The following is a 26,497-nucleotide window of genomic DNA, read 5'->3' on the forward strand; positions in this document are numbered from 1 at the left end:
GAATCCTCTATCAATTTTCATTGTTATGCTGACGACACCCAATTATATTATTTGATCAAGCCTGATGAAACCAATCAGTTAACTAAACTCCAAGCATGCCTTAAGGATATAAAAAGTTGGATGACCTACAATTTTCGGATGTTAATTCAGACAAACTGAAGTTCTTGTAATTGGACCCAAACACCTCAGAAACTCTCTTTCTAGAGACTTAGTTACTTTAGATGGGATCACCCTGGCTCCAGCTCCACTGTAAGAACTTGGAGTTGTTTTTGATCAGGATTGTGCCTTTACGTCACATAAAACAATTTCGAGGACTGCATTCTTCCACTTACGTAACATCGCTAAAATCAGACGCATTGTGTCCAAGCGGATGCTACACACTACTGTACTATGTAACTCTTTGTTATCAGGCTGCTCCAATAAGTCTCTTAGGACTTTGCAGTTAATTCAGAATGCGCTGCACTGTTCTGACGGAACCAAGATCAGAGATCACATCTCTCTCTCTCCTCTCTCTCTCTCTCGCTCTGTCTCCTCTCTCTCTCTTCTCTCTCCTCTCTCCTCTCTCTCTCTCGTCTCTCTCTCTCTCTGCTCGCTGTCTCTTTCAGGTTAGCCGAGTGAGGCATGGTATTGGTTGAAGATGCAGTCACGTCCCCCTACTGAAAACTCCTCTTCTCTGTAAATAAACATTAGATCATATTAGATTAATGTAATGAACATTAGATATATTACATTTATGTAATAAACATCAGATTATATTAGATTATGGAATGAACATAACATTAGATATATGTATGAACAGTAGAATATATTAGATTATGATATGAACATGAAGAATTAGATTTGATTGAGTGGAATGAACATCAATTATATTAGATACGGAAATAAACATCAGATTATATAAGATTTGGAATGTAACATCAGATTAATATAGATTATGTAATAAACATCAGATTATATTAGATTATGTAGAAGTTACTATGAATAACATCAAATTATATTAAGTATGGAATGAACATAACATTATATTAGATTATGTAATGAACATTAGAAATATAATAGAATGTAATGAACATGAGAATATATTATATTATGGAATGAACATCAGATTATAGATTATGGAATGAACATCAGATTATATTAGATTATGAAATAAACATCAGATTATATAAGATTATGGAATGAACATCAGATTATATTAGATTATGGAATGAACATCAGATTATATTAGATTATGGAATGAACATCATATTAGATTATGGAATGAACATCAGATTATATTATGTTATGGAATGAACAGATTGATATAATGCATCAGATTATATTAATGTTATGAATGAACATCAGATATTTTATTAAGATTATGGAATGAACATCAGTTATATTAGTTTAGGGAATGAACACAGATTATAAGATTATTGGGAATGAACATCAGATTAGATTATGAATGAACATCAGATTTATAAGATTTGGAGAACATCAATTATATTAATATGAATGAACATCAGATTAGATTATGTTATGGAATGAACATCAGATTATATTATGTTATGGAATGAACATCAGATTATATAAGATTATGTAATGAACATCAGATTATATTAGATTATGTAATGAACATCAGATTATATTAGATTATGTAATGAACGTCAGATTATATTAGATTATGGAATGAACATCAGATTATATTAGATTATGGTAATGAACATCAGATTATAGTAGATTATGGAATAAACATCAAGATTATATTATGTTTGGAATGAACATCAAGATTATATAGATATGGATGAAACGTCAGATTATTTATATTATATTATATTATGGAATGAAACGTCAGATTATATGAATATTATGAGATGACATCAGATTATATTATATTATGGAATGAACGTCAATTATATTAGATTATGAATGAAACATCAGATTATATTAGATAGTAGAAGAACATCAGTTAATTATATTATGGAATGACTCGATATATTAGATTATGAATGAACACAGATTAATTCTATTATGGGAATGAACGTCAGATTATATTAGATTATGGAATGAACATCAGATTATATTATGTTATGGAATGAACGTCCAGAATATTATATTATATTATTTATATTAGGGAATGAATGTCAGATTATTTAATAATTATGGAATGAACATCAGATTATAGTTATGTTAGGGAATTAACGTCGATATTATTATATGATATTATATTTATATTATGATGAATGTCGATTATATTATATATGGAATGAACGTCAGATTATTAGATTATGTAATGAACGTCAGATTATATTAGATTAAGGGAATGAACGCAGATTATATTATATTATGGAATGAACGGTCAGATTATTATCAGATTATAGGAATGAACCGATTATATTAGATGATGATGAACGTCAGATTATATAGATTGGAATGAACGTCAGATTGATATTAGAATATGCGAATGAACAGCAAGCATTATAATTATGATGATGTATATGAACGAGATTCATATTGATTATTTGGAATGAACGTCAGATTATATTAGCAGTTTGCAGTTCCCTCTCTTGTCCGGCAGGTGGCGGTACTGGACGTGTCTGTGAGCGACAGTGGGTAGAAGAAGAAGGCGCAGTGTTGTTGTTTTGTGCGCGGAAGCGCACCGTTATGATCCGGGCGTGTTGTGAGTGGGTCGGGGGGTACCAGCACCGTGTTCGAGTCTTTAAAGAGTTTCTACGACTCTGATCTGAAGGTAAGACGACCGTCACAGCGACAGTCTGCTCACCACTTCACTGTGTTAGCATAGCTATTCCTGTTAGCTCCGAACAAACAGAAACTCCCAGAATCTCAGTCCAACATGAACGGCACCGTGAACCGCGTTTTCTGTTGCAAACACCGGAGGTTCGTTGTTTGTGAAGAGAGAAGTCTGAAAACTTTAGCAGCTTAGCCTAAGCTACGATTTAAACCGATGAAGTTATCTAAAAACAGCAGTCTGTAGGAGCTAACATGCTAACGTCAGTCAACTGTATAAGTTATATACCACTCTACATGTATGCTGCGGACAGTAGATAACTGTATTGTGGACCAGTATATAATGTTGATGTGGACAGTATAAACTGTATATATTGCGACAGTATATAACTGTATGTGTGGACAGTATATGAACTGTATGTGTGGACTATGTAAATATAGTCGTGGTACAGTATAAAACTGTATGTGTGGACATTATAAACTGTATGTGAGGACCGTATATAATGTATGTGTGACAGTATATATAACGTATGTATCACGTTATAATGTAGGTGACAGTATATAACTGATGTGTAGGACAGTATATATGATGACGTGAAACTGTATATATGCGCACAAGTATCAAACTGTATGTGGGACAGTATATATAACTGTATGTGTGGACAGTATATAACTGTATGTGTGGACAGTATATAACTATGTGTGGACAGTATATAACTGTATATATGGACAGTATATAACTGTATGTGAGGACAGTATATAACTATGTGTGAACAGTATATAAATGTATGAGGACAGTATATAACTGTATGTGTGGACAGTATATAACTGTATGTGTGGACAGAATATAACTATGTGTGGACAGTATATAACTGTATGTGTGGACAGTATATAACTGTATATGAAGACAGTATATAACTGTATGTGAGGACAGTATATAAATGTATATGAGGACAGTATATAACTGTATGTGTGGACAGTATATAACTGTATATGAGGACAGTATATAAGTTTGTGTGAACAGTATATAAATGTATATGAGGACAGTATATAACTGTATGTGTGGACAGTATATAAATGTATGTGTGAACAGTATATAAATGCATATGAGGACAGTATATAACTGTATGTGTGGACAGTATATAACTGTATGTGTGGACAGTATAACTGTATGTGTGGACAGTATATAACTGTATATGAGGACAGTATATAACTGTATGTGTGGACAGTATATAACTGTATGTGTGGACAGAATATAACTATGTGTGGACAGAATATAACTGTATGTGTGGACAGTATATAACTGTATATGAGGACAGTATATAACTGTATGTGTGGACAGTATATAACTGTATGTGAGGACAGTATATAACTGTATGTGTGGACAGTATATAACTGTATGTGTGGACAGAATATAACTATGTGTGGACAGTATATAACTGTATGTGTGGACAGTATATAACTGTATATGAGGACAGTATATAACTGTATGTGTGGACAGTATATAACTATGTGTAGACAGTATATAACTATGTGTGGACAGTATATAACTATGTGAGGACAGTATATAACTGTATGTGTGGACAGTATATAACTATGTGTGGACAGTATATAACTATGTGTGGACAGTGTATAACTGTATGTGAGGACAGTGTATAACTGTATATGAGGACAGTATATAACTGTATGTGGACAGTATATAACTATATGTGTGGACAGTATATAACTGTATGTGAGGACAGTGTATAACTGCATGTGTGTTGTCACAGATGTACTACTATCGATATGACAGTGCTGAGGTCAGCTGCTGTTACAAATACCTGATGTTCAGTTACAACATCATCTTCTGGGTGAGTTACCTGCACACACACACACACACACACATATGTATGTATGTATGTATGTATGTATGTATGTATGTATGTAAATATACAGACTCTTGAGCTGACTGAGACAGATTTGTGTTTCCTTTTAACTCTGACACCGTCTTGTAATGAGTTAACAGGAAGTGATGTCATGGCATCCTGTGTGGTTGATGGCTCAGGAAACGTTTCTCAATCTGTGTTTCGCCCTTTCTTATGAAACGTTGTCAAACCCTAATCTGTTGAAATGTGAGTCACGTGTCTTGTGTTGCAGCTGGCTGGAGCTGCCTTCATTGCAGTCGGTTTCTGGGCGTGGAGTGAAAAGGTGAACGAACACATAGTAAAATAAGAACTGTGGACTCACTGTTTACTGTTTTACCTGTCCTGAACTGGTCTAATGTGTTTTACAGGGAGTCCTGTTGGATCTGACCCAGGTGACACGGCTGCATGGTTTCGACCCGGTGTGGTTGGTCCTGGTGGTGGGCGGAGTCACCTTCATTCTGGGCTTTGCCGGCTGTGTGGGCGCTCTGAGAGAAAACATCTGTCTGCTAAAGTTTGTACGTTAAAGGTCCTTTAGTTAAAGTTTGTACGTTAAAGGTCCTTCAGTTAAAGTTTGTACGGTAAAGGTCCTTCAGGTAAAGTTTGTACGGTAAAGGTCCTTCAGTTAAAGTTTGGACGTTAAAGGTCCTTCAGTTAAAGTTTGTACGTTAAAGGTCCTTCAGGTAAAGTTTGTACGTTAAAGGTCCTTCAGTTAAAGTTTGTACGGTAAAGGTCCTTCAGGTAAAGTTTGGACGTTAAAGGTCCTTCAGGTAAAGTTTGGACGTTAAAGGTCCTTCAGGTAAAGTTTGGACGTTAAAGGTCCTTCAGGTAAAGTTTGGACGTTAAAGGTCCTTCAGTTAAAGTGTGGACGTTATAGGTCCTTTAGGTAAAGTTTGGACGTTAAAGGTCCTTCAGGTAAAGTTTGGACGTTAAAGGTCCTTCAGGTAAAGTTTGGACGTTAAAGGTCCTTCAGTTAAAGTTTGGACGTTAAAGGTCCTTCAGTTAAAGTTTGGACGTTAAAGGTCCTTCAGGTAAAGTTTGGACGTTAAAGGTCCTTCAGGTAAAGTTTGGACGTTAAAGGTCCTTCAGGTAAAGTTTGGACGTTAAAGGTCCTTCAGGTAAAGTTTGGACGTTAAAGGTCCTTCAGGTAAAGTTTGGACGTTAAAGGTCCTTCAGGTAAAGTTTGGACGTTAAAGGTCCTTCAGGTAAAGTTTGGACGTTAAAGGTCCTTCAGGTAAAGTTTGGACGTTAAAGGTCCTTCAGTTAAAGTTTGGACGTTAAAGGTCCTTCAGGTAAAGTTTGGACGTTAAAGGTCCTTCAGGTAAAGTTTGGACGTTAAAGGTCCTTCAGTTAAAGTGTGGACGTTATAGGTCCTTTAGGTAAAGTTTGGACGTTAAAGGTCCTTCAGGTAAAGTTTGGACGTTAAAGGTCCTTCAGGTAAAGTTTGGATGTTAAAGGTCCTTCAGTTAAAGTTTGGACGTTAAAGGTCCTTCAGGTAAAGTTTGGACGTTAAAGGTCCTTCGGTAAAGTTTGAACGTTAAAGGTCCTTCAGGTAAAGTTTGGACGTTAAAGGTCCTTCAGGTAAAGTTTGGACGTTATAGGTCCTTCAGGTAAAGTTTGGACGTTAAAGGTCCTTCAGGTAAAGTTTGGACGTTAAAGGTTAAAAGTTGTCTTTGTGTTTTTCTTGGTCAGTTTTCTGGCATCATCGGTTTCATCTTCATTCTGGAGCTGACAGCGGCGGTACTGGCGGTCGTTTTTCAGAGTCAGGTCAGAGAGTGGATCAATGACTTCTTCCTGGCAAACATCAAGGCTTACAGAGACGACATCGACCTGCAGAACCTCATCGATTCTGTCCAGAGAATGGTACCACATCACTGTCTGTGTTCAAATACAAAGTCAGAACGTAGACATCAGGAACCTTTAGTTTGACCTGTGGGATGTTGTTCTTGAACAGAACCACTGCTGTGGAGCTCAGGAACCTTTAGTTGTGGGATGTTGTTCTTGAACAGAACCACTGCTGTGGAGCTCAGGAACCTTTAGTTTGACCTGTGGGATGTTGTTCTTGAACAGAACCACTGCTGTGGAGCTCAGGAACCGGACGACTGGAATCTGAATGATTACTTCAGCTGTAACGGGACTCATCGCAGCAGAGAGAAGTGTGGAGTCCCTTTCTCATGCTGCATCAGTGATCCTGCTGTGAGTGGATCACTCCCCAGTACACATCAATAAACATCAATACACACCAATACACAGTCAGTTGCCATGGTTACAGAACAATGAAGAAGGTTTGTGTTTGTTTCAGGACTCGGTGGTGAACACTCAGTGTGGCTACGACGTGAGAAACCGACCAAACGTGAGCGCACTTTTGTTCTTGAGGTCTTAACTTCCTGTTGGGACAGGTGAGTGTAGACGTGTTCTTTAATGTTCTTTTAACGTTCTTTAAACGTTGTGTTCAGAGGGACTGGAGCAATTCCATCTACACCAAAGGCTGCATCGCTGCGTTGGAGGACTGGTTACCTGGAAACTTGTACACTGTGGCCATCGTCTTTATCGTCATCTCCCTCCTGCAGGTACAAATACCCTGAACAGAACCAGTACTACAGTACTGCAGAATCGCTGCTACAGTACTCCAACAGAAGTGAAGTACCTGCTGTATGTGTTCTGTGTTTCAGATGGTGGGGATATACCTGGCCAGGACTCTGATCTCGGACATCGAGAAAGTCAAATTTAGCTACTGAGGCTCCACCCCCTGGTGGGTGTGGTCTGTCCCGCAGAGGGCGGAGCCTCCACCAGGTGTTTCTGGACAGTTTCTTCAGTCAGATGTGCCTTCTCCACCTTCTTCTGTATCTGCCTTCACTTCCTGTCGTCAGGCCCCTCCTCTGACATTGTTGCTATGGTTACTGTTGAATGTGCCACGCCCTCCGACACGTCCTCTTCTTCTTCTGTTTTTAATGAGCGCTTCCTGCTCCGCACCTCCAGGTGTGTCCTTGCTGCAGCTTCCTGTGAATGTTTAATGAACCTGTGTGACCTTCGACCCGATTGGCTGTTTACCGTTCAGTGCCTCCTCCATCGTCATCATCATCATCATCATCATCAGTGAACTCAGGTGTCTGATCATGTGACCAAACCTACTTTGTTACCTTTAATCAGTGAAGTTTTAAAAGAGTTTCTATTGGTCATCAAACAGGAAGTGACAGAATGTGAATCCAGCTGAGCCAATGAGAGGAGGATGAGTTAGTGATGTCATCCAGGTGGTCACGCTTTAATGACGTCACACATTTTAGGGGCGGGGCCATCATGTGCCACACTCTGATTGGCTGGTCTTGTGATCACACGTTGAACTTTATCGACACTGGATTCAACTTTTTTTTAACGTTTTATAAATAAAGAGTTCAGCTGAATGAGCCAATCAGAACAAAGTCTGATTATTGACTTTTATTGTGAAAGGATTCTGTTTTTCTTTTTTTATGAAGTTTGTCTTTTTATATTCAACAAAATAAAAGCTTCCTCTGATTTCATTTTGAAAGTGTTCTGGTGTTTTTGAGACAAACGTCACTTCCTGTTTTAAATTAACATTATGACATCACTTCCTCTGATCATATTTGTGTGATAACAGTGAGTGAGCGCGAGGGGGCGCTGCTGAGGCACACCTGAAACCTGACCTGCCTCCTCCTCCGTTCCTCCTCCTCCTCAGGTCTCCTCCTCCTCCGTTCCTCCTCCTCCTCCTTCTCAGGTCTCCTCCTCCTCCTCAGTTCCTCCTCCTCCCCGCTCCTCCCTCCTCCTCCTCAGGTCTCCTCCTTCTTAGTTCCTCCTCCTCCCCCCTCCTCAGGTCTCCTCCTTCTCCTCCGTTCCTCCTCCTCAGTTCCTCCTCCTCCTCAGGTCTCCTCCCTCCTCCTCCCCCCTCCTCACGTCTCCGCCCACCCCCTCAGGGCTCCCTCCTCCCCCCTCCTCAGGTCTCCTCCTCCACCCTCCTCCTCCTCCGGGGGAAGCGCGCACTGCCAGAGCGGGCGGAGTCGGAAGCGCGCAGCAGCAGCGTCGGTCCGTCGTGTCTGCGGCTCCGCGGTTCTCTCGTCTCGGTCTCGGATCCTCCGGGGAGCGGCGTCTTCTTCCAACCCGCAGGAAAGCGGCAGATCTTCGGCCTTTGCGGACGGACGCGCACGGAAAGGCGGCGCGGAGGAGACGGACCCGGCTCGGCTCGGCTCTTCCTCCCCCGGCTGCGGTGGAAAAACCCGGACGGAGGCCCGCAGTGTGCGCTCAGCCTCCCGCAGGCCTCCGGCCCGGACTCCCGCTTTTGTCCCGGAAAATGGACGGATTCACGGGCAGCTTAGGTGAGTCCGGCCGCCGCTCTCCCCTCGTGGTCACCTGGTCACCTGTCCGTGCAGTGACGGGACGGCGGGAGCCGCACGCGCCTCTGGCGGCTTTACACGTGTCACTGCTGTATTTATCAGAAAGACTCCGCACCGCCCCTCCGGCGGCTGCAGGGCCGCAAAACCAACACACTCCTCCTGAAGCGGACTCTGCAGTCCCGGACCCCCCACACAGAAAGACCCGGGTCCGAGAAAGACCCGCACAGACCTGCACGGTCCAGAATCGGGTCCAGAACCACAGGTTGAACCCCCAAAGAGAAAGACCCGGATCTGAGAGAGACCTGCAGTGTGTGTGTGTGTGTGTGTGTGTGTGTGTGTGTGTGTGTTAATGTGTGGACTCTGATCTGCAGAACAAAGACTCAGGAAATGATTTATTTATTCATCCTGTGTGTGTGTGTGTGTGTGTGTGTGTGTGTGTGAGATCTTTTCATGTTTACCTGTGCAGCTTCAGGTGTCAAAACTTTATTTAAATATCTTAACAACGGGTCCTGTCTCACTGCAGATGGTGTTACCTGTCTCACTGTCTTACTGTAGATGATGTTACCTGTCTCACTGCAGATGGTGTTACCTGTCTCACTGCAGATGGTGGTACCTGTCTTACTGCAGATGATGTTACCTGTCTTACTGCAGATGATGTTACCTGTCTCACTGCAGATGGTGTTACCTGTCTCACTGTCTTACTGTAGATGATGTTACCTGTCTCACTGCAGATGGTTTTACCTGTCTCACTGCAGATGGTGTTACCTGTCTCACTGCAGATGACAGTATGTCTGGAGCCAGTGTCTCAGATGTCAATGACCGTCTGTCTGCTCTGGAGCTTCGTGTCCAGCAGCAGGAAGACGAGTTGACAGTGATGAAAGCCGCGCTTGCTGACGTCCTTCGCCGCCTGGCCGCGTCTGAAGTCTCTGCAGCGTCCTCCAAGAAACAACATGGAAGCAAAGGTAACGTCCCCACGTGTCTCTGTGCCTGGTTACTGTGTGCCTGGTTACGGTGTGCCTGGTTACGGTGTGCCTGGTTACGGTCAGTGTTGACAGTGTGCTGCCCCCTGCAGGTGGTCCTGCACTTCGTGAAGCGTACTCCATGTCCTGTATCGCTAACGGAGGAACTCCGGGACGAAAAAGAGACTCCACCTCCGTCACCAGGAAGGAGACGGTGTCATCAGCTGCCAAAAGGTACACACACACTCAACAAACACAAACACACACATTCAACACACACTCAACACACACAACAAACAAACACTCAACAAAAACACACACACAACAAACACACACACTCAACACACACTCAACAAACACACACACACTCAACAAACAAACACACACTCAACAAACAAATACACAGACACTCAACAAACACACACACACACACTCAACAAACACACACTCAGCAAACACACACTCCAGACTCGAGCCCGTCCGTCAGACAGAGGTGGATATCATGCCGTCATGTTGAGATTTCTTCTTTTCATCTCTGATGATTTCTCTCCACAGCTTTGGTTTCATCCACCGTCTGCAGACCAGATCACTTTCATCTGCTTCATGGTTTTGACTCAGTTTGTTTGAGACATGTGTCCAGTTACCTTTACCCTACCCAGTATAAAGCTGTACGAACCAATGTAAAGCTGTATGAAGCAGTGTGAAGCTGTATGAACCAGTATGAAAAAAAGCAGTAAAGCAGTGCGAAACACTGTAAAGCAGTGCGAAACACTGTAAAGCAGTGCGAAACCCTGTAAAGCAGTGCAAAGCAGTGCGAAGCAGTGTAAAGCAGTGCGAAACCCTGTAAAGCAGTGCGAAGCAGTGTAAAGCAGTGCGAAACCGTGTAAAGCAGTGCAAAGCAGTGTAAAGCAGTGTGAAACCGTGTAAAGCAGTGCGAAACCCTGTAAAGCAGTGCAAAACCGTGTAAAGCAGTGCCAAACAGTGTAAAGCAGTGCCAAACCCTGTAAAGCAGTGCCAAACCCTGTAAAGCAGTGCCAAACCCTGTAAAGCAGTGTAAAGCAGTGCGAAACCGTGTAAAGCAGTGCGAAACCGTGTAAAGCAGTGCCAAACCCTGTAAAGCAGTGCCAAACCCTGTAAAGCAGTGTAAAGCAGTGCGAAACCGTGTAAAGCAGTGCGAAACCGTGTAAAGCAGTGCCAAACCCTGTAAAGCAGTGCCAAACCCTGTAAAGCAGTGTAAAGCAGTGCGAAACCGTGTAAAGCAGTGCGAAACCGTGTAAAGCAGTGCGAAACCCTGTAAAGCAGTGTAAAGCAGTGCGAAACCCTGTAAAGCAGTGCAAAACCGTGTAAAGCAGTGCCAAACCCTGTAAAGCAGTGCGAAGCAGTGTAAAGCAGTGCGAAACCGTGTAAAGCAGTGTAAAGCAGTGTAAAGCAGTGTGAAACCGTGTAAAGCAGTGCAAAGCAGTGTAAAGCAGTGTGAAACCGTGTAAAGCAGTGCGAAACCCTGTAAAGCAGTGCGAAACCGTGTAAAGCAGTGCGAAACCGTGTAAAGCAGTGCCAAACCCTGTAAAGCAGTGCCAAACCCTGTAAAGCAGTGCCAAGCAGTGTAAAGCAGTGTAAAGCAGTGCCAAACCCTGTAAAGCAGTGCGAAACCGTGTAAAGCAGTGCCAAACAGTGTAAAGCAGTTTAAAGCAGTGCCAAACCGTGTAAAGCAGTGCCAAACCGTGTAAAGCAGTGTAAAGCAGTGCGAAACACTGTAAAGCAGTGCGAAACCGTGTAAAGCAGTTAGGGCTGCAACTATCGAATATTTTGGTAATCGAGTACTCTGTCGAATATTCTATTGATTAACCGAGTAATTGTATAAAATTGTTATTCTTAGTACTTTCGCTTTGCTGCGTTTGCTCATTTTTGCTGTTTTCGGTCCCGGCGTCTGCCATTCTGTACATCAACACTTTCTACACACGTTACCAAAAGCCTGCTTTCATCTTCTTCTGCTTAGCAGGGGACGCAAATTTAATTAAACGAGGCTTCGATCATTTTTTGTAATTGAAGTTGAAGGGACAGGTCGAGTTTGTAATCGTTGCAGCCCTAAAAAGCAGTGTAAATCAAATCAGATTTTATTTGTACAGCCACAAAGTCACAAAGTCCATTTTCCTCTGAGGCTTTACAATCTGTACAGGGAGTGACACCCTCTGTCCTTAGACCCTCGGTTCCAGTGAGGAAAAACTTGCCCACAAAAACCTTTTAACAGGGAAAAAAGGTGGAAGAAACCTCAGGAAGAGCCACAGAGGAGGGATCCCTCTCCCAGGACGGACAGACGTGCAATAGATGTCACGTGTACAGAACAAATCAACACAAACATAACACATGAATTACAATGACTGATAAAATGACAATGAGTTACAATGACTGATAAAATAATTACAGTAGCAGTGGAACCTGTGATAGAGATAGAGAGACACAGATGAGTTTTCAGTAAAGGGAGATGTGACTGCATCTTCAACCAATACCGTGCCTGACTCGGCATAACCCTGAGCGAAACAGAATAAAGCAGCAGGAAACGGTGTGAAGCAGTGTAAAGCTGTAGTCTGTATGTAAAGCAGTAGACATCGTAGTTTTGGTGTCTCACGGTTGGTTTTGTCCACAGTGGAGCTGACAGGAAGAAGGAGGTCAGCAGCCGGCAGTCTCTGATGGATTTTCGGGGTTTGACTCTCTCAGTAGACACAGTAGAATCAGTAGAAATACAGTAGAACAGTAAATGTAGAGTAGACTCAGTAGACTCAGTAGGATTGGTAGGTTCTGGTGTCTCACAGTCCTGGTTTTGTCTACAGTGGAGCAGACAGGAAGAAGGAGGTCAGCAGCCAGCGGTCTCTGATGGAGGAGATCCAGGAGCGTGAGGAGCCTCCTCGTCCAAAGGACCCGTCCCCCTCTCCCTCCTCCCCCCACCACCCTCAGACCCCCCCGCACCCCACAGAGCCAGCCCAGTCCGCCGACAGCAGCAAAGGCCACACCCCCCCCAAAAGGTTCCACTTTGTGATTCGTCGGCTGCCTCTAACCTCGCTGCTTCCTGGTGCTGCTCTGACATCATTTACCCTGCCCCCGAGGACCCACAGTCCTCACCTGCTCTGCCCACACATGTCCGGATCAGGTCGAGGCTGAATGCACCTGATTCAGCTGTTCGGCTGTGGGTAGAACAGGGACCAAAACAGGCAGGACTGTGGCTCCTCAGGGCAGGTCCAGGTGACCTCCAAGAGATCATTGAGACACCTGGAGATCCTGGGCTCTCCTGAGGTCACCTGGAGATCCTGGGCTCTCCTGAGGTCACCTGGAGATCCTGGGCTCTGCTGAGGTCTCCTGGAGATCCTGGCGCTTCCCTGAGGTCTCCTGGAGATCCTGGCACTTACCTGAGGTCTCCTGGAGATCCTGGCGCTTCCCTGAGGTCTCCTGGAGATCCTGGCGCTTCCCTGAGGTCTCCTGGAAATCCTGGGGTCGCCTGAGGTCTCCCGGAGATCCTGGGCGTCCTCTGAGGTCTCCTGGAGATCCTCTTTATTCTTTGCTGGTTAGACTGTGCTGTGTGTTTCATTCAGACTAACATTTTCTCCTCCCTCCTCTGACTCCTGAGGACCTCCTCCTCCTCCACCAGACCCCACCTGTTCTAACCTTTCTGAGGTTCTAGAGCTTCTTGGAGGCCTCCTGGAGTCTCCAGGAAGCTTCCAAGAGTCTCCTGGCTCTTCTTTACTCCTAAACTAACCTGTTCTCCTCCCAGCTTCACCTGAGGACCTCCTTCTGCTCCTCTCATTCAGTGTGTCTCCTTGTGTACAGGGGTCCCAGTGTAAAGCGGTCTTCAGGTATCGAACGCTCTCAGAGCAGTACGTGGGACACTTCAGAGGAGAACCGGAACAAACTGGTTAAAGCGGCGTCCACGTCCAAGCTGCTCGCCAAAGTGGTCAAAAACGCAGAGAAGTACGTTTATATACTAAATATATACAAACTGTGTGTGTCACGTGTGGTATTGATGGACCGTTTTTAATGAGATGTCTGTTTGTTCTACGCTCCTCAGACACAAAGACCCGGTGGTCAGTCAAGGTAAATATAAGTTTATCATCTTAATCATGAAGGCATCGTTGTCATCATCATCCTCATGTGTAACAGCCAATAGGAAGCCAGCAACACGGCGTCTGAGTTGTTTTGAATATTTAATGTTTGTTTAAATTTAGTTTGGAACGACTCAGACTGTTATTTTTGTTGTTGTGTCATTTTGTTTTGTTGTTGTTTATTTTTGTTGTTGTGTCATTTGTTTTGTTGTTTGTGTTGTTTATTTTGTTGTTGTGTTGTTTCTGGTGTTGTTGTTGTTGTTGTTGTTTGTGTTGTTTCTGGTGTTGTTGTTGTTGTTTGTGTTGTTTATTTTGTTGTTGTGTTGTTGTTGAGTGACGGTGTCTTTGTCTCAAACCAGCCAAAATGTCAACAAGAGAGAAAAACAGCCAAGCTGGTAAGTCCTGATCAGCCGTCTGAGTGAGCTATGCTAACATGCTAACAGCAGCAGAATTGGTGCTTCCTGTTTTTGCTCTGGACCAATCACATCTCCCTCTTTTTCTCTGCTTTGGGTTGTCAGCCTCGCTCACCCACCTGCTCTCTCTGCTTCAGCCTGATCAGGTGATAGACCTGTCTGTGGCTCCGCCCCCCTGCTCTCCTTTACCTCCATAGAGGGTCGAACAGACCCGCCCACCAGCTAAAAGTAAAGCATGTCATTGGACGCTGCTGTCAGCCTCACTTTGATTGATTCAGTCTGAGATCGTTTAATTCTATGGCGGTAAAACTGACAAGCAGGTGTTTACCTGCACACCATCAACGCTTCTCACCTGTTTCCTCATCTGTCCTTCACCTGTTTCCTCACCTGTCCCTCACCTGTTTCCTCACCTGTCCTTCACCTGTCCTTCACCTGTTTCCTCACCTGTCCCTCACCTGTTTCCTCACCTGTCACTCACCTGTTTCCTCACCTCTCCCTTCACCTGTCCTTCACCTGTTTCCTCACCTCTTCCTTCACCTGTCCTTCACCTGTTTCCTCACCTCTTCCTTTACCTGTCCTTCACCTGTCCTTCACCTGTTTCCTCACCTCTCCCTTCACTTGTCCTTCACCTGTCCTTTACCTGTCCCTTCACCTGTTTCCTCACCTGTCCCTCACCTGTTTCCTCACCTGTTTCCTCACCTGTCCCCTCACCTGTCCCTCACTTCTCCCTTCACCTGTCCCTCACCTGTTTCCTCACCTGTCCCCTCACCTGTCCCCTCACCTGTTCCCTCACCTGTCCCCTCACCTGTCCCTCACTTCTCCCTTCACCTGTCCCTCACTTGTTTCCTCACCTGTTTCCTCACCTGTCCCTTTACGTGTTGGATGTTTGGCTTCATGTTCTATTTGAGGTTGTTTCAGAATGTTTCTGGAACCAACAGAGAGCTTTAATGTTACCTGACTGAATCAAACCTGACGGGTTCTGATCCAGATCAGAGGATTAAAATCTGTGAATCAAATCCGACAAAGAAACAAAACGCAGACTCATCATCTGTCGTCAATCAATAAAGTATTGATCCGTCTCAGAGATCAGCTGATCAGGAGTCTGATCAGCGTAGATCGTCACTGTTTGTTCTCCGACGTGTTTCAGAGGGAAACCACATCAAGATGTTCATGCGAGGTCGACCGATCACCATGTTCATCCCATCAGACGTCGACAACTACGACGACGTGCGGACAGAGCTGCCGTCAGAGAGACTCAAGCTGGAGTGGGTGTATCCTTCACAGGAAGTCACATGATCAGAGTTACGTTAATGAGGCACAATTTTAATGCGAGTCACGTTCGTTTAAAACAAAAAAAACGACGGAAAATTTTCAGCTGAAGTTCGTTCAAATATGAGACATTGAGATGTCGATTCTGGATCTCCATGTGGATCCAGACTCAGTATGAGACTCCAGGTGTCCAGGTATTTCCTTGACCTCCCTGCAGGTATGGTTACCGTGGCAGAGACTGCCGAGCCAACGTTTATCTCCTGCCGACCGGAGAGATTGTTTACTTCGTCGCCTCGGTTGTGGCATTGTTTAACTACGAGGAGCGGACGCAGAGACATTACCTCGGACACACCGACTGCGTCAAGTGGTGAGAACACACACCCACACACACACCACCTGCTGCTCTCCTATTGGCTGCTCTGTGGTGACATCATCTCTCTCCGTCAGTTTGGCGATCCATCCTGATAAGATCCGGATCGCTACGGGACAGATCGCAGGCGTGGACAAAGACGGACGGGTGAGGACAGAAGCCATCTGTTGATTCATTATTTATTGATTCTTTTGACAGAACAGGAAGTAAAACTGCTGAATAATATTTGACACAAATACATCATGAATAATAAATAATAATAATGATGATGATGAGTAATTAATGAGGACTCGTGGTGCCTTCAGGCGCTGCAGCCTCAAGTTCGGGTCTGGGACAGCGTCAGTCTGTCGACTCTGCAGGTCGTCGGTTTGGGAACATTTGAACGAGGCGTCGGCTCGCTCGCTTTCTCCAAAGCTGTAAGTATCACACAGGTGCATCCTGGGAACTGTGGTACTGTCCAACATGGCTACAGGTCAACATGTGGATCCAGAGGTCCGTGTTGACCTGAACATCATCAGAAGGACAGAAGATGTCTCACATCATGTCTCTTACCTATCTGTCTCTCAGGACTCAGGTCAGCACCTGAGTGTCATTGACGACTGTAACGATCACATGTTGACCGTCTGGGATTGGCAGAAGAAGTCAAAGATCGCAGAGATCAAGGTGAGTGTTCAAATGTGACCTCCTCTTTGAAGCTCTGACCTGTTCTGGTTGGTTCTGACTGGTTGTACCTGCTGTCTTTCAGACCACTAACGAGGTTGTCCTGGCCGTGGAGTTCCACCCCACCGACCCAAACACCATCGTCACCTGTGGGAAGTCCCACATCTTCTTCTGGACCTGGACTGGGACCTCGCTGGCTCGTAAACAGGGAATCTTTGGGGTGAGGAGGTCTTCTGTTTCCATGACAACATGTATCACGGTTGATAAAGGTCCTGGTCTGACTCTGTTTCTCGTGGTCGTTTCAGAAATACGAGAAGCCGAAGTTCGTCCAGTGTCTTGCCTTCCTGAGTACCGGAGACATCCTGACCGGAGACTCCGGAGGAATCCTGCTGGTCTGGACCAGGAGCTCTGCTGAGACTCCGACCGGGAAGGGACCCAGAGGTGAGTCTGACATTTGATTGGTCAGAGATGTGACACGTGAAGGTAGAGAGGGACGCCCCTGATCTGGTAGGAACTGGTAGGACGTTCCACCAATAGGGAACAACAGACAGAAAAGTTTGGATTGTCCTGAGCGAACAGGTGACAGAGCCAGGTGGCGCTCACTGGAGGAGGTAACATATGTCTATATAAGGACATTCAAGAACCGGAGACTGCTTTGTAGTCAGCGTTAGAGAATTGAGTGTAATGCGGGCTGCTACAGGTAGACAGAGACCGACTCACTTCTGGAGCTCCTCTAAGTCCCCATGTTGAAATGTCCAATTCACAGCAGAAATAAACACGTCAGAGAGCGAGACAGGAAGTCTGTCAACGTGACCAAACATGGCTCGAACTGTAATGACATCTGTGTGTGTGTGTGTGTGTGTGTGTGTGTGTGTGTGTGCGCGCAGCGTTTCAGATCAGCCGGCAGGTCAAAGGTCATGAAGGCAGTGTGTTCTGTATGTGTGAGATGAGGAGCGGCACTCTGCTGACCGGAGGAGGCAAAGACAGAAAGATCATCCTGTGGGACCACGACCTGAGGGCGGACCGCGACATCGAGGTCTGACACACACACTCACACACACTCCTTACGCACACCGGTGAGGTCACATGACCTCAGGGTCACGTTTCTGTGCGTCTCTTCAGGTCCCGGATCAGTACGGAACCATCCGAGCCGTGTCCGAGGGGAAGGGAGACGAGTTTCTGGTGGGAACTTCTCGTAACTTCATCCTGAGGGGAACCTTCAACGACGGATTCCTGGTGGAAGTCCAGGTGAGGCCATGTGACGACATTGTGACATCACATCCATGTGATGCGTTCAGGCTCTCAGTGTTTGTGTCGTGGTGTGTTCAGGGTCACACAGACGAACTGTGGGGGTTGGCGTCTCACCCGTCCAGGAACCTCTTCCTGACATGCGCTCAGGACCGGCTGGTCTGCCTCTGGGACTCTGTGGATCACAGTCTGCAGTGGAGCCGCATGCTGGAGGTGAAATGCACGCTGACAGCTGATTGGCTGATGGCCGACAGGTGCCTGACAGGTGACTGACAGGTGTGTGTCTTCTCAGGAACATGGACACTGTGCAGACTTCCATCCCAGCGGAGCCGTGGTCACCATAGGAACCCACTCAGGAAAGTTAGTACCTGTCTCGTGGTCTCTACCTGTCTCGTGGTCTCTACCTGTCTCGTGGTCTCTTCCTGTCTCGTGGTCTCTTCCTGTCTCGTGGTCTCTACCTGTCTCATGGTCTCTACCTGTCTCAGGTGGTACGTCCTGGATGCTGAGTCCACCGACCTGGTGGCGATCCACACTGACGGGAATGAGCAGCTGTCTGTGATGCGCTTCTCTGTAGGTGGGTGGAGTCAAGTCATCCTGTTTAGACTGTTTCCATGACAACATTATAAGTGAGTGAACTCCATGACCCAGGATGCTCTCTGCTCTGTCTGTGCAGATGGCAGTCTGTTGGCCGTTGGTTCTCATGATAACTTCATTTACCTCTACACCGTCTCTGACCGAGGACGGAAGTACAGCCGCTACGGGAAGTGCACCGTGAGTCCGATTGTTTCATGACATGATGAGGTCATGTGGTGTCAGAGAACCTTCTTCACTCGACATCCACCTGTCCGTGGACTCTGTGTTAGACTGTTCAGATAAGGGAACCATTCATAGAACCACGACCCGTTAGTGGACTACCTCAGCCACCGTGGCATTGAACCACAAACATACCTCCAGGTGCCGCTAGAGCTAGCTACATTATAGTTAGCTAGTTAGCTAATTACCTGTGTTATTACCTCTGTTAGCACCTGAGTTAGTACCTGAATCAGTACCTGAGTTAGTAACTGAGTTAGTACCTGAGTTAGTACCTGAATCAGTGCCTGAGTTAGTACCTGAGTTAATACCTCAGCTATTGTGACTGACTCATGTTCTATATGTGGACTTTTTGTGCGAAGCAGTGATCTTAAACTACAGTTCCCAGAGTGCACTGTTGTTGTTCAGGTGTGTTCATGAGTTCATGAGTTGAACATTTCCACAGGGACATTCCAGCTACATCACACACCTGGACTGGTCACCTGACAACAACTTCATCATGTCCAACTCCGGAGACTACGAGATCCTCTACTGTGAGTACTGTGATACCTGTTGTACTGTGATACCTGTGATACTGTGAGTACTGTGATACCTGTAGTACTGTGATCTCTGTTGAACTGTGAGTACTGTGATACCTGTAGTACTGTGATCTCTGTTGAACTGTGAGTACTATGATACCTATAGTACTGTGATACCTGTTGTACTGTGAGTACCGTGATACCTTTAGTAATAGGTATGTGTTTTCAGGGGATGTTCCAAACGGTTGTAAACTGATCAGAAATCGTTCAGAGTGTAAAGACATCGACTGGGCGACGTACACCTGTGTACTCGGATACCACGTGTTCGGTGAGTACACCTGAACACATCACACCTGAACACATGAACACATCACACTTGAACACATCACACCTGAACACTTGAACACATCACACCTGAACACATCACACTTGAACACTTAAACACATTACACTTAAACACATTACACTTAAACACATTACACTTGAACACATCACACTTGAACACATCACACCTGAACACATCACACCTGAACACATCACACTTGAACACATCACACCTGAACACATCACACTTGAACACATTACACCTGAACACTTAAACACATTACACCTGAACACATCACACCTGAACACTTGAACACATCACACTTGAACACATCACACTTGAACACGTGTGTCTGTTGATGTGCGTATTATGAAAGTGTTTTCTGACTGTCTGTTGACTTTAGTGAAATTGTTATGATGATGATGATGATGATGAAGATGCAGGTGATGTCACACCTGTGAGGTGATGTCACAGAGGATAATGAATGATTATCGTGTCCGTCAGGTGTTTGGCCGGAGGGCTCAGATGGCACCGACATCAATGCTCTGATCCGATCTCACAACAGGAAGGTGATCGCTCTCGCCGACGACTTCTGTAAAGTTCACCTGTTTGCCTACCCGTGCTCCACCCCCAAGGTTAGACGACCAATCAGCAATGGGAAGGTCATTATCAATAACCTCACCTGGTTCCCCATTGATCACTAATCAATAATCTGTGTCTGCAGGCTCCCAGCCATAAGTACAGCGCCCACAGCAGTCATGTGACCAACGTCAGTTTCCTGTATAAGGACAGTCACCTGATCTCGACAGGCGGGAAGGACACGAGCATCATGCAGTGGCGTTTGGTGGAGAAGTCTTCGCTTTCTCTCACCGACGGCCTCCTCTCCAACTCCGCCCCCCACCGGGTGGACCCTGTCTTCACCACGCCCACGCAGGACCCTGTCCCTCCCCCAACGACCAACGGGACCCAGGAACCGTCCCCAGACACGCCCCCTCTGACAGAGCTGAACCCACCTGCGTCCGAGTTGACCCCGCCCCACTCCGAGTCGACCCCGCCCCCCTCGGACAGCACGGTGAGTCTGAAGGACAGCCTGGAGCCAAGTGATGACACGGCCACGCCCAGCGACGAGGGCCTGCCCCCCCTCACCCCCCCCTCATAGACCTACCCGGTGTGTGTGTGTGACTGTTCTGGTACAGCTATCTTTGTGAGGACCAGGCAGGGTGTTACACCTTGTGAAGACGTTGTTACAAAGTGAGGACGTCACTTTGACCTCAGACCAGGTCTGAGTTCAGCTTAGGATTAAAGGTTAGACAGGTAGCTGTGACGGTTAAGACAGAGTTCAAACAATCCGATACCTAACTGAGCGAAATGTGAACATATGATTCAGTGTGACATCACTTCCTGGGGACATCATGATGTCACCCAGAATAAACCTCATAAATCCACTTAGAGAAGACGCTTTGTAACGTGCCAATACATCCATGAGTTCAATGCTAACAGGAGCTGCTAACTGCTAACTCGGCTAACTGCTAATTCAGCTAACTGCTAACAGAGGCTAACTGCTAACGGAGGCTAACTGCTAACGGAGGCTAACTGACTACACATTCAATAGAATCAGTTCTCAGTGTCCACGAAGAGGGCGGTGTTAGAGGACATGCATTATGTCTGTGAGGGTCCTCACAAGTATAGAAGTACGTGTGTGTGACAGGTGTAGGTGTGTGTGTGACAGGTGTAGTTGTGTGTGTGACAGGTGTGAGTGGAGACTCAAACCTGTGGCTGCAGGGTCACATGGTTTCTTCTCATCAGTCAGCTGTTTAAATAAACGTTCCTTCAGTTTGATCAAACATGTGACGTCACACATGGAAACACCTGGAGAGTTGATTTACCTGAGCAGAGATGGGGGGGGGTGGAGTTACCTGACACACACACACACACACACCTGTCACACCTGGATCCGTAAACATTTTAGACGTTTGGTTGTAAAGAGAGGACAGGTGTGAACACCTGAACCAGGTGATGAAGATGAAACAAAACACTCCATAAAATCTAAAACTTGCAGGTGAGCCAGGTAACTCTCTCTGCACCAATCAGAGCAGAGCAGGACAAGTATCAGAGGACCCGCAACATAAAAGACTTTTAGTAATTTGTTTTTTAAATTCTGTTTTATTGTGTTTAAAATCTGATTATTGATGATTGATCAAAGGAAACTTGTGCACGACCTTTCACAATAAAAGCCTTCCAGGAAAGGAGGACTTTTATTGTGAAAAGTACAGTAAATCCGAGCTGGGTGACAAAATATTCACTGATTTTAAAAACTATGACTCCCATGGTGCATTTCACCAACAGCCCGGTTCAGAGTCCAGTCTTAGTTCAGCCTGGTCTTTCTCACCTGAGACAAGTGAGTGCTAAAAGGAAACAGGAAGTCAACCTCCAGAGTAAAAGCTGTGACTCAGATGTTTGTGGACAGAGTGAGGCGTCTCTGTGACAGGGGATCTGTGTTTGTATATACTGCAGGTTTCTGTATATTTCTGTTCACCACCAGGGGGCAGCAGCTCCACAGCTACACTGTACATTCAACATTCACATCTCAGCCAATCAGCTCAAGGGAAAACATGCGCTCCTCTCCTCTGATTGGCTGGTTTTCAGTGACTCACTGAATGACTGCTGATGTTTGTTTTTGTCTCTTCTGGACCATTTCTGTTTCCTGAATGTCATGATGTCATGATGATGTCACTCCAGGGGGAGGGGCGGACGGGGGGTTGGGGTCATTCATGTTTTTGCCTTTTTAATATCTTCATCTTTAAGACCTTCATCTTTTCTACGCTCGTCTCTCTGAAGGGCTTGTACAGAGTTCAGGGACTCACCTGGATGATCAGGGAGGGGCGGGGCTACCCGGGAGGGGGCGGGGCGATGTGAGGATGGGGTTACGGGGGGGGCGGGGTCTTGTGGGAGTTTCTGGATTAAAGTGTTTATTTTTAAGCGATCAGTAACGACATTGATACCCATGATGATGATGATGATGTTCATGTGACTGTTTTGAGCCAATCACGTCTTCTCTCATGCATTCCTGTCAGACGACAGATTGTACTGAAGATTTCAATAAAAAAATGCAAATAAATGTTTGGAAAAACTGAAAAAAATGCACTCGACTTTTACTTCCTGTTCTCCTCACAGTCTGCAGTGTCAACTCCAGCCTACAAGGGGCGCTACAGATCCAGAGTCACGTACAGAGTCCAGAGTCATGTACAGAGTCACGTACAGAGTCTAGAGTCACATACAGAGTCACGTACGGAGTCTAGAGTCACATCCGGAGTCTAGAGTCACGTACGGAGTCCAGAGTCATGTACAGAGTCTTGTCGCGTACGGAGTCTATAGTCACGTACCGAGTCTAGTCACGTACAGAGTCCAGAGTCACGTACGGAGTCTAGTCACGTACGGAGTCCAGAGTTACGTACGGAGTCTAGTCACGTACAGAGTCCAGAGTCACGTACGGAGTCCAGAGTCACGTACGGAGTCTAGAGTCACGTACGGAGTCTTGTCGCGTACGGAGTCTAGAGTCACGTACGGAGTCCAGAGTCACGTACGGAGTCTAGAGTCACGTACGGAGTCCAGAGGTCACGTATGGAGTCCAGAGTCAAGTACAGAGTCTTGTCGCGTACGGAGTCCAGAGTCACGTGCAGAGTCTAGAGTCACGTACGGAGTCCAGAGTCACGTACAGAGTCTTGTCGCGTACGGAGTCCAGAGTCACGTACGGAGTCTAGAGTCACGTACAGAGTCTTGTCGCGTACAGAGTCTAGAGTCACGTACAGAGTCTTGTCGCGTACGGAGTCTAGAGTCGCGTACGGAGTCTAGAGTCGCGTACGGAGTCCAGAGTCACGTACGGAGTCCAGAATCACGTACAGAGTCTAGAGTCACGTATGGAGTCCAGAGGTCACGTACAGAGTCTAGAGTCACGTACGGAGTCTAGAGTTACGTACGGAGTCTAGAGTTACGTTGATTGGTTTCCCCATAAACATATTTGAAAGCCGGCCCTGGGATTGAAGTGTAATTGAATGAAACCATGGACACACTGTATTTCTTCTTCTCTGAGTTTATTAACGTTCACAGAAACATCTTTGACTTGTGTGTCACAGTTTAGTCTATATCATGTGGTGTGATGATGTCAAGGTGTCCTGGGCTCTGATTGGCTCATGCGTTGCAGCGGTCGGTGTAGCAGCAGTTCCAGCCTTTCCTCGAGCAGTGTTCCAGCCGGACGCAGCCTTTCTCTCCGTTATCTGCAAACAGGAAACGCATCATCAATGCTGTCTAAGTTCAACATGAAGAAGAACGTAGGTAGGTAGATGACTCACCTCTGGTGTAACACGCCTGCTGGACTTTTCCAGCACAGTCCAGCAGCATGTTGTTGACATTCAGGAAGTCCTCGCCATAACACTGGATATTAAAGTCAGCTGCAATACAAACACACCTGCAGTCACACCTGAGACACACCTGCTCACAGTTTAAACAGAACCATTCACACCTGGTCCACCTGTCCAATAATGAATCAGGTGTTGGCAGATGATGACCTGTGCTGATGCCGACAGTTAAACTGGTTTTCAGTGGCAGAGAACCTATATATAACTCCAATCTAACCTTTACCTAACCCTAATCTAACCCCAACAGAGTCTCTCATCCATGTCTGTCTTCAGGAGGACGTCCTCTCTTGTCCCCTCTACAGCTGCACCAACACGTCCACGACTAAAGCGTCCAACTCAATGTGAACATGAGTGTCTTTGTAACCTTTTCCTAACCCTTACTCCTCTCTGGATCTCTGGACTAATCCAGTTATGGACTTCTTTCTCTGGAACAGCTGAAGCAAAGTAATGTCCGTTACACTGTGTCACACCTGTCCTGCTTCACACCTGTCCTGCTTCCCACCTGTCCTCCTTCACACCCGTCCTCCTTCACACCTGTCCTCCTTCACACCCGTCCTGCTTCCCACCTGTCCTGCTTCCCACCTGTCCTCCTTCACACCCATCCTCCTTCACACCCGTCCTCCTTCACACCCATCCTCCTTCACACCTGTCCTGCTTCCCACCTGTCCTCCTTCACACCTGTCCTGCTTCACACCTGTCCTCCTTCACACCTGTCCTCCTTCACACCGTCCTCCTCTATACTGTGCATTGCCTTTGGCTCTTTACACCAAACCAGTCGGACAGCAGAGAGACTCACGAATTATCAAACAGCACCGCGATGTCTGAGAGGAGCGCAGTAGAATAGTAGTAGTATATTAGTAGTATAACAGTAGTAGTATATTAGTAGTATAGCAGTAGAACAGTAGTAGCATATTAGTAGTATAACAGTATATTAGTAGTATAGCAGTATATTAGTAGTATAGCAGTAGAACAGTAGTAGTATATTAGTAGTATAGCAGTAGAATATTAGTAGTATAACAGTAGAACAGTAGTAGTATATTAGTAGTATAGCAGTAGAACAGTAGTAGTATATTAGTAGAACAGTAGAACAGTAGTAGTATATTAGTAGTATAACAGTAGAATAGTAGTAGTATATTAGTAGTATAGCAGTAGAACAGTAGTAGTATAACAGAACAGTAGTAGTATATTAGTAGTATAGCAGTAGAACAGTAGTAGTATAACAGTAGAACAGTAGTAGTATATTAGTAGTATAGCAGTAGAACAGTAGTAGTATATTAGCAGTAGAACAGTAGAACAGTAGTAATATATTAGCAGTAGAACAGTAGAACAGTAGTAGTATATTAGTAGTATAACAGTAGAACAGTAGTAGTATATTAGCAGTATAACAGTAGAACAGTAGTAGTATATTAGTAGTAGAACAGTAGAACAGTAGTAGGATATTAGTAGTATAACAGTAGAACAGTAGTAGGATATTAGTAGTATAGCTGTAGAACAGTAGTAGTATATTAGTAGTATAACAGTAGAACAGTAGTAGTATATTGGCAGTATAGCAGTAGAACAGTAGTATATTAGTAGTATAGCAGTAGAACAGTAGTAGTATATTAGTAGTATAGCAGTAGAATATTAGTAGTATATTAGTAGTAGTATATTAGTAGTATAGCAGTAGAATAGTAGTAGTATATTAGTAGTATAACAGTATATTAGTAGTATAACAGTAGAACAGTAGTAGTATATTAGTAGTATAGCAGTAGAATAGTAGTAGTATATTGGTAGTATAGCAGTAGAATAGTAGTAGTATATTGGTAGTATAGCAGTAGAATAGTAGTAGTATATTGGTAGTATAGCAGTAGAATAGTAGTAGTATATTGGTAGTATAGCAGTAGAATAGTAGTAGTATATTGGTAGTATAGCAGTAGAATAGTAGTAGTATATTGGTAGTATAGCAGTAGAATAGTAGTAGTATATTGGTAGTATAGCAGTAGAATAGTAGTAGTATATTGGTAGTATAGCAGTAGAATAGTAGTAGTATATTGGTAGTATAGCAGTAGAATAGTAGTAGTATATTGGTAGTATAGCAGTAGAATAGTAGTAGTATATTGGTAGTATAGCAGTAGAATAGTAGTAGTATATTGGTAGTATAGCAGTAGAATAGTAGTAGTATATTGGTAGTATAGCAGTAGAATAGTAGTAGTATATTGGTAGTATAGCAGTAGAATAGTAGTAGTATATTGGTAGTATAGCAGTAGAATAGTAGTAGTATATTGGTAGTATAGCAGTAGAATAGTAGTAGTATATTGGTAGTATAGCAGTAGAATAGTAGTAGTATATTGGTAGTATAGCAGTAGAATAGTAGTAGTATATTGGTAGTATAGCAGTAGAATAGTAGTAGTATATAGTAACTTGTTGAGTTTTACCCGAGCAGATCGCCGGCAGCAGAATCAGCAG

At 44.8% G+C, this 26,497-nt stretch overlaps 2 protein-coding genes across 6 annotated transcripts; both read left to right on the forward strand.

The window, feature by feature from the left end:
• The first annotated feature begins 2,683 nt into the window (after window positions 1–2,683).
• Window positions 2,684–8,146, forward strand: tspan14 (tetraspanin 14). Its single transcript, XM_027275514.1, has 9 exons — window positions 2,684–2,726; window positions 4,496–4,577; window positions 4,864–4,914; window positions 5,000–5,146; window positions 6,321–6,491; window positions 6,699–6,824; window positions 6,931–6,981; window positions 7,085–7,198; window positions 7,301–8,146. Exons 2-9 carry the CDS (start codon window positions 4,497–4,499, stop codon window positions 7,364–7,366), a joined length of 807 nt encoding a protein of 268 aa, XP_027131315.1. The 5' UTR covers window positions 2,684–2,726; window position 4,496; the 3' UTR covers window positions 7,367–8,146.
• A 455-nt stretch (window positions 8,147–8,601) lies between these two features.
• eml4 (EMAP like 4) lies at window positions 8,602–22,048 on the forward strand. Of its 5 annotated transcripts, none has more exons than XM_027275493.1 (24): window positions 8,602–8,956; window positions 9,730–9,936; window positions 10,047–10,167; window positions 12,762–12,953; window positions 13,753–13,893; window positions 13,991–14,016; window positions 14,384–14,419; window positions 15,585–15,708; window positions 15,924–16,073; window positions 16,154–16,223; window positions 16,382–16,492; window positions 16,644–16,739; window positions 16,822–16,956; window positions 17,042–17,177; window positions 17,624–17,772; window positions 17,859–17,984; window positions 18,066–18,197; window positions 18,277–18,344; window positions 18,470–18,558; window positions 18,658–18,755; window positions 19,240–19,327; window positions 19,542–19,640; window positions 20,142–20,272; window positions 20,362–22,048. In XM_027275493.1, exons 1-24 carry the CDS (start codon window positions 8,932–8,934, stop codon window positions 20,794–20,796), a joined length of 2,985 nt encoding a protein of 994 aa, XP_027131294.1. In that variant the 5' UTR covers window positions 8,602–8,931; the 3' UTR covers window positions 20,797–22,048. The 5 variants fall into 5 exon arrangements, with proteins under 5 accessions (XP_027131294.1, XP_027131295.1, XP_027131296.1 ...); XM_027275494.1 differs by having other exon boundaries at window positions 9,754–9,936; XM_027275495.1 differs by lacking the exon at window positions 14,384–14,419.
• The last annotated feature ends 4,449 nt before the right edge of the window (window positions 22,049–26,497 follow it).

Source organism: Larimichthys crocea, unplaced genomic scaffold, assembly GCF_000972845.2.
Source record: "Larimichthys crocea isolate SSNF unplaced genomic scaffold, L_crocea_2.0 scaffold143, whole genome shotgun sequence".
Classification (NCBI taxonomy): domain Eukaryota; kingdom Metazoa; phylum Chordata; class Actinopteri; family Sciaenidae; genus Larimichthys; species Larimichthys crocea.